This window comes from Asparagus officinalis, chromosome 3 (assembly GCF_001876935.1).
Source record: "Asparagus officinalis chromosome 3, Aspof.V1, whole genome shotgun sequence".
NCBI lineage: Eukaryota > Viridiplantae > Streptophyta > Magnoliopsida > Asparagales > Asparagaceae > Asparagus > Asparagus officinalis.
Window position 1 is genome coordinate 107,245,604 of NC_033796.1, and position 8,555 is coordinate 107,254,158.

At 37.9% G+C, this 8,555-nt stretch overlaps 1 protein-coding gene across 1 annotated transcript; it reads left to right on the top strand.

The window, feature by feature from the left end:
- LOC109832439 (protein trichome birefringence-like 25) lies at positions 3,364-4,822 on the top strand. Its single transcript, XM_020399800.1, has 3 exons — positions 3,364-3,498; positions 3,631-3,905; positions 3,981-4,822. Exons 1-3 carry the CDS (start codon positions 3,384-3,386, stop codon positions 4,749-4,751), a joined length of 1,161 nt encoding a protein of 386 aa, XP_020255389.1. The 5' UTR covers positions 3,364-3,383; the 3' UTR covers positions 4,752-4,822.

Sequence of the window (8,555 nt, forward strand, 5' to 3'; positions counted from 1 at the left end):
TATATATATATATATATATATATATGTGTGTGTGTGTGTGTGTGTGTGTGTGTGTGTGTGTGTGTGTGTGTGTGTGTGTGTGTGTGTGTGTGTGTGTGTATATATATATATATATATGTATATATATAATATTAGTTAGGGTTTGGTATTTAAAACGAAAAATAATTAAAATAAATAATTACGGGTATTTAAAAATCAAAATAATTACATAATAATTATCTACAAATAAAAACGCACATGTTGTGCTAATACAACAGTTAATACGAAATAGTCGAAATATACACATATTATACAATTAAATGAGAATAATTTATAATAAAATATGTCTACTTACATTTAAAATTAAATAATTATGGGATAATTATCCACATAGTAAAACGTACTAGTTATAAGTTGATACATAATTTTATAAATAATACAACAAATTACACAAATAATATGTAAATAATAATATAACATACTATACGAAATAATACGTAATAGTAACAATAATACAACGTATTATTTAAAACAGCACGTTATAGTATCAATAACACAATAGATAAATTCTAAAAAAATTCACCGTACTAAATAAATTTATAAATATTTAAATCATTTAAATAAATATAAAATCAAATTTTTAAATCATAGAAAATTCTAGAAAATCAAGAAAAATACAAATACTTTTTTAAGGATCATAATTAAATATTTTAAGATACAAAAAAATGTTTTAATTAGTATCAAAAATTCATGGTCCTTACAGCTAATTTCGGGTCGGTTCGGTTAGTTTTTTTGGTTTGGACCGAACCATGCACAACCCTACCCTTGACTTACCCACCAAGTCAACTTGGCTTCCAAAAATCTATTAACTTGGCCTCTAAAAAATTACTAGAATTGGACCTCGCCTTCAAATCCGGATTCAACTTGAAGTTTGAGTTGGTACCCAACATGTCCTCCATTGATAAAAAAATCTCCAAGTATCTATACGGGTTCAAAAAAATTCACTCTCTTCTTCTTGTTTTTCACCACTCCATATGGATAGGAATTTGAGAAGAGTCACCTACACCATTAACAGATCGCCCATCTAAATAGCAAATGTAGTTGCTATTCTTCCTCCTTCGCAAAATTAAATCACCATCTTTATACACTTTGCACTACTCTTCTTCACCCACATACTTGTATCAATGCAATGTCATGTCACACTATGAAATTAAATTAGAACCATATGGCGATACATATCTCACTTGATAAAGAAGTCTAACCTTCCCAGTGTGAAGCTTGAGGCGAACACTCCCAACTCCTTCAAAATCTTTGTTTTCTTGTTGTTTCCAACTGCTACATCGCCAAATTATTCATCCGTCTTTAATGTATCAAAATAATTTTTGTTGTTACAAACGTGCATAGAGGCTGTAGAATCTAACACCTAAGGGTTACTCGCATCAATGCCAGTACTTTCCATCATCAGCACCACATCTTTATCACACGCAACTTCGGAGGAGTCAACATTCTTCCCATTTTCTTGAAGCTTTATCTGTCTTATATTCTTCAAGTTATCTCGCATTTGGGAACACCTGAACTGAATGTGACTCTTCTTTCCACAATAGTAGTACTCCCTTTCGCTGTCGTCTCGGACCCGAGATTTTGACGTTCCTCGATAACTGTCACATCTCCCCTTACTCCTTCCTCAATTAGAACCTTTAAAAACTAGTGCACTCTTACCATCATTAGATGTACTCTCCTTTCCCATCATTCTCTCATTTTCTTGTAAGAGTTTTGTCACATCTTCAAACTTTAAAGTTTGCTTCCCTATAATTATCATTTGAACTAATAGCTTGTATGACTTCGGTAAGGAAGACAGTAGGAGTAGTGCCTGCTCTTCTGCGTTAATCTCCTCATCAATATTCATAAGTTGGCAAACTACCTGATAAAAGGGATTGATGTGCTCTTGAATTTCAGTGCTTTCTTCCATCTTCAATGAATAAAGCTTCATCCTCAAACATAATCGGTTGGTCATTGACTCTGATGCATAAATCCCCTCGAGCTTATCCTATAATCTCCTCAGTGTGATCTCTTGCATAACATTGTACTTGATCTCGGGAGCGAGTGCCAAACAAATTGTGCTAATCATCTTCTTTTTCATAGAACTCTATTCAGCATCCTTTATCCCTTTAGGCTGCTTCTTTTTCAAAGCTTAATCAATACTCTGCTACACAAGAATATCTTAAACTGTGCACTACCATGCTGTAAAATTTATTTTGTTATTGAATAGCGGAATATCGAACTTCGGATCTGAAAGAAGTCATTATCCTCTAACCACAATCAAATTCAAATAAGTCACTATAGAGACTGAATTTGGTAGAACCGATTTAAAAAACGAACTCAACACGTCGAAAAACCCTAAAAATATGTCATGGATTATCAAATTCTGCCTCCAATTCTCCAATTGGCCGAAAAACCAATTCAACAAAGACAGTCCACACAAGATCTGAATCCAACCAACTCCAGCAAATTCCCATCTGAGTCTAGCTACTGTTCACATGTACAGCACTCTCTGCCACGTGATTTTTTTTTTTCAACCACGTGAACAAATTTACCTTGTGCGGAAATTGCTTCTCTTCTGCTTTTCTCCCCGCTACAAGTTTTTACCGACAGAAATTTGATTTTTAATAACTAAAACTTTCCTTTGACCCCTACACCAATTACGATTGCCTATTGGCCCTCCAAATCCTCCTCCAACAGTGTACGGCTCTCTCATTCCCCCGATGTCGATCACCGCGCCTCAATCTCTGTCGCCTTCACCGATCGCACCGCTCGAACCTCCATGAACCGTCAAACACCACTTGTTGGGATTTTTGATCTTACAGTAATCTCAAAAACCACCAACCCAACAAATAGAATCACCAAATGATTTAACGTGGTCAACCCTCAACAGGAAAAAACCACGAGATTAAAAATAATCCACTATCACCTCCAAATCATAATTTTTTGCACGGATAAAGACTGTCAAACGCAACCCCCTCCCGCCCCCCCCCTCTCTCTCAATAATGCCCTTGAACCGCGGTTGCACCCTCTGTTAAACATTGATTTCAAAAATATTATCTCTCTCCCTATGTATACTTAAAAAATTCTAGAATAGGACGCTTTATTTAAAGACACCCCTGACTTCGCCTACCAAGTCAACTTTGCTTATGAGAAACCTGTTAACTTGACCTCTAAGAAAACTACTAGGACTGAGCCTAACCTTCAAGTCTGGATCCAACTTAGAGTTTGAGTTGTTACCCAACATTTTTAAGACAAACCAAAATCAAAGAGGGGTCACACGTAAATAGCCATTAAAAGTTCTCTCTATATATTTCTCCTGCATTGGCATTTGTACACTCAATAGAGAAAGTAGAAGAGAGGTCATGGCAATTGAGCACTGGCGCCAAATACTTATGCTCCTTTTCATTTCCCTTGTGTTCATTGGCGCGGTGAATGCTGAATTTCTGCGCTTCAAACACCAAAACTCTCCCATAAAAGGTAAGTAATGTTTTCATTTTGCTGAAAGACATAAACTTATCTATTCAAACTAAGCGTGATTTAATTTTGAGCAAGTTAAATATATGTTTCGGGCAAGGTAAACATATGTTCCTATTTTATTTCTTCTTACAGAACAATGTGACATTTTTCGCGGAAAATGGATATCGGACCCTTTGAATCCGCCATATACCGAAAACTGCAACTCCATGGACTATTATCTGAATTGCTTGAAAAATGGTCGGCCTAATAGAGAGTACCTTCACTGGAGATGGAAACCATACGACTGTGATTTGCCTCATTTTGATTCGGAGATTTTTTCGGATATGATGAAAGATAAATCCTTTGCATTCGTTGGCGACTCGCTCGCTCGCAATCAGATGGAGTCACTGATGTGTCTGCTCTCCAAGGTATGAAGTCCCTTCCGAATGTCGAACAACAAAGAATCTGACTCTGTTTTAACATTTCTCAACGAACCTAACCAGGTTGAGGACCCGCAGCTGGTGTATCAAGACGCGACGATACCACGCACCAGAACTTGGTATTTTCCGTCCTTCAACTTCAGTCTCGCTTCCATTTGGTCTCCTTTTCTTGTGCAACCTGATAGTCCTATAGTAGATGTCCTCTCAAGGCAGCCCATACGGCTGCATCTCGACAATGTTGACAGCAGTTGGGCGAGTCGATACCATGAATTCGACTATTTACTAGTTGGTGTCGGAGCTTGGTTTGATCATCGTACCATTATTATGGAGAACAACTCCGTTGTTGGTTGTCACGATTGTAAATACGAGCGTATGCCTGAAATTGGGACGCCTTACATTTACCACAAAGCTGCAGAGCTAGCTTTCAACTTCATGATCGCGTCTGAGCACAAACCATTCGTAATGTATAGAACTCACACTCCGAATCACTTTGAAAATGGTCGTTGGGATCAGCACGGGAATTGCAATAGAACAATGCCGTTTAAAGAAGGCGAGTTCGAGGGTGACGAGCGAGATCGAGAGCTTCTATCCATAGGTAGAGAGGATTTTACGAAGGCAGCGAACAGCGCTGAAGGTTGTGAGAACTTGAGACTGTTGGATATTTTCCATCTCTCTGTGCTTCGACCAGATGGGCATCCAGATAAGTACAGAGGGCTTGAAGGGCTCCCAAATGACTGCCTGCATTGGTGCATGCCCGGTCCGATCGATGCTTGGAATGATCTGATGATGGAGATGATACTCAGGCGCCGTGAAGAGCTCGAACATGGTTATTGAGGAGGCGCGCAACCCTCGATATATATTTTCAAATGTATTGGGCAAAAACTAGCAAATAATTTCTTTTCTTAGTTTAATGTTTGTTTCCGTCTGGCTTATTGAGGCGTTAGTTTATGGATGTCAGTGAAGGTGTTGAGCTCACTATCCATAACAAAAAAATGTCAGACGTTCAACTTTTATTAAAGTGAATAATTTGAAGATATTTGGTAGCTCCCTTAGTAATTCACGGATGGTGATGGCCCTGATGGGAGAAGGATCTAAAAGACTGTACAATTATTTGATGATATATTGTTAGCACATGACTTTCCTGAAAGTTATCAAGACTGTCGTCACCCACACGGAAATGAGACAAGTATCTAAGATGTATAATTATAATAAGAGGGTGTTTGTTTCACCAAAATTTTTGTCATTTGGTATGGATTATAATTAAGTTTTGGGATTAAAAAGTGAGTTTTTTTTGTATTTTGGGATTCCATATATGGTGTTTGTTTTAAGAAATTTTTTAGAATATTGAATCCCAAAAGTACAAAAAGTGCCCAATTTTTAGAATTTGCCAAATCTTCTAAATTGGAGAGGATTTTGACAAATCTCATAAATGGGTGTGTTTACCTCTCAATTGGAGAGGATTTGATAAATATCAATTTTGTCTTTTTGTGGGAGGTAACCTCACCAAGATAGCATATTCATCATATTATAAATTTTTGGCATTTGGTAATGCTACAATTTGAGCTTGAAACAAACAAAATATTATAAATTGTAGTATTCTAATAAATCTCAAAATATTAATGAAACAAACAACATTTTAGAAATCTCAACCCATAACAAAACATCTATGGATTTCAAATCTTATGGTGAAATTCATATCCTAAAATTATAGGATTTGAAACAAACACCCCCTAAGTATCGAGATCTTTCCAATTTTTTTTAGTACAGAGCCATAATCAAAGATGGATTACACTTAATTAAACATTAACGCCTCGTTTGGTATGCAGGAATAAGTGGGAATGGAATGCAATTCCTACTCTCTATTCATGCGTATCAAACACGATGTATTTTTAGACGTTAGAATTGCTATTCTCACTTCTTATCAATTCCCACTTTATGTGGAAATTGTCATTCCCAACAATTTAACAAGGAATTGATATATAATATATATATATATATATATTATATATATATATTATATATATATATATATAAATATATATATATATATATATATATATATATATAAACAAATATGGGTATGCTTGGTACAAGCACAAATTTTGTACTTGGTAGTGAGGTGACACAACCCCCTCATTCATTCAAATGGGGGATCACATCACATGGGTTGAAGGAGTGCATGAGGATATGCAACTATTTGAATGAGTGAATAAGATTATGCCACCTCACTACCAAGCACAACTTTTTGTGTTTGGTACAAAATTATACCCATTTCTAAATATATATATTATATATGATATATATATATATATATATATATATATATATATATATATATATAATTATATATATATATATATATATATATATATATATATGTTGATGTAAATATGCAACACATGTCAAATATAAGTCAGCGGAGTTGGAAGGGGCCGCTTTCTTCTTCGACTTTATGCCTGATTTCGGACTTAGGATGATTGAGCAATCTACACACAAGGAGTCGTAAGAGGGCGGAGATAAGTTCCCTCGTGGTACCTCCGACGATCAAGTCAGTTGATGAACTTGAGCTTGAGTGGAGTAACAGAACTATGTGTTCTTGCTTTTGTGTAGTGCGTGCTCTTGGGGGTTTTAGATTGTGAACCTCTAGCTATAGCGAATAACATATGCATTTATAGGGGATGCCGAGGGCAGATTGGTCACTTCATGAGTATGCAGTAAGACGGTTGTGAGGCGGTGATGAGGATTGAGTTGGAAAATAAGTCATCATTTGCTCCGTACGTGTTGGTTTGTGAGTGGCGGGAGATCACTTCGACAGCATTGGGAGCCAGTGAGGACGGAGACATAATGATGACTATCAAAGATTAAACAATGTTGAGAAGTGATACCTATGCTGACGGGTTTGAGATAAGGGCAACCCTTTAGCTTCATCGAGAAGCAAGGTCCTTAGGGTCATATCTTTGAGTTGTTGATTCTCGTGTCGACCGACACCGCCTTTCGCGTCGACTCAGAAGTGTTGACCTGTCCGACTGGTTGGAATGTCGTCTCGTCTCAGCTAATAACCATCTCTCGAGTTGAGAATGTCGACTAGTCTGGGAGGTCAGGATCTCTCATGTCGACTGTCACCGCTTCTCGCGTCGACACTGGGGTGTCGGCTTGTTGGGCTGGTTGAGATGCTGATGTATGTTGAGAAAATTGCAAAGAAGAGAATAAAGAAAATGTGACTTTGATTTCTTTGATCTCGGTTACAACTTGATTACAAAAGAGAGGAAAACGAATTTGGTTTTCCCCTTTGTTTAAAACTGGGTTCTTCTTGGCAGTGATGGAGTGCTTCCTTCGATTGATTGCGTCGAACTTGCTCTCCGTTGACGATCCGACCGTCTTTATCTCGTGGGAACGATGAACTTTCGTGGAAAGTTTTATAAATAACTCTGAATGAGTTTAAGAACTCTGAACGAGTTTGAACTCTGTGAACAGAGTTGTTGGAACCGAAAATTCGGTTAATGATCAAGCTGTTTTTCTGTTGTCGAAGAATCCTCTCAGATTTGATCTTCTGAGTTTTGATTCAAAAATCCTATCTCTAAGGATTTCGTTGCTGCTGAATCTCCAAGCCTGAGTGGTTGAGATCCTGAGAATCCAACCTGTGCGGTTCAGATGTCAAAAATCCAACCACTCACCCCTTAGTTTTTAAAGAGCCAGCCCCTTTAACCAACTCGTCTGGTTTAGATTCTGATGATCCAACCCTTTACTCCGTTGGGTTTGTTGAGCTTTTATAGGGGGATAGGAGATTGTAACTGACTCCTATATCCGCTCCTATGTGGGCGAAAATCCCTCAGGACGTGGGAAAAACGGTTTTGGAACCGTTCGACTCATGTTTGAGTGAGTCAAACGCCCAATCTGGCGTTCAGAACCTCAACTTCGTGTTCTTTGAATTGAGACGCGAAGTTGGGTGTTAGCTGAACACCATTGAACGCGAGGGTCGCTCACGTTTGGCTTGTGCATTGACGACGCGAGGGTCGCCTTCATTTCCAACTTGGTGACGCGGGGATGACATCCGCGTTTCAGAAGGAGCCATTTGACTTGTAACTTCTTCTGTAGAGCGTTGCAAGGACCGTTGTTCAATAATCCTAGCTTTAGCTGTTGTGGGGTGTGAAAGCCGTCAGATTGTAACTTTCACTGTAGATTGTGAAGACTGCTGTATAGAGTTTTCATCAGTCGTCAGAAGTATCGTTGAATTGTAAAAGTCCTCTATTTACCGCTTTCGACTGCCGATCCGAAAACTATTTGATTGTAGCTTTCGTTGTTGGAGCTAGACGGGAATCAACATCCATAGTGTCTTAAAGATGAATATTCGCCCATAGCTCTCTACCAAGCAACTATTCGACTATATGTTTCGATCATCGACCCGAAAGCTATTTGATTGTAGCTTTCGTTGTAGGAGCTAGACGGGAATCAACATCCATAGTGTCTTAAAGATGAATATTTGCCCACAGCTCTCTACCAAGCAACTCACCAACTGAGTCCAACCTTTTATTTCTGAAATCATCCCATTGCTCATCAACATCTCATGCTGTTGTCACAGCCATCAAGATCAATCATCTCAGAAGTGAGGTCGCGTTTGTGGCGATTGTGGAGTTACGG

Excerpts from the sequence above, each read along its gene's own strand:
- LOC109832439 (XM_020399800.1), top strand. The coding sequence starts at position 3,384 with ATGGCAATTGAGCACTGGCGCCAAATACTTATGCTCCTTTTCATTTCC. Across the intron at positions 3,499-3,630 it reads CCAAAACTCTCCCATAAAAG|AACAATGTGACATTTTTCGC; the intron begins GTAAGTAATGTT and ends TTCTTCTTACAG. Across the intron at positions 3,906-3,980 it reads TGATGTGTCTGCTCTCCAAG|GTTGAGGACCCGCAGCTGGT; the intron begins GTATGAAGTCCC and ends GAACCTAACCAG.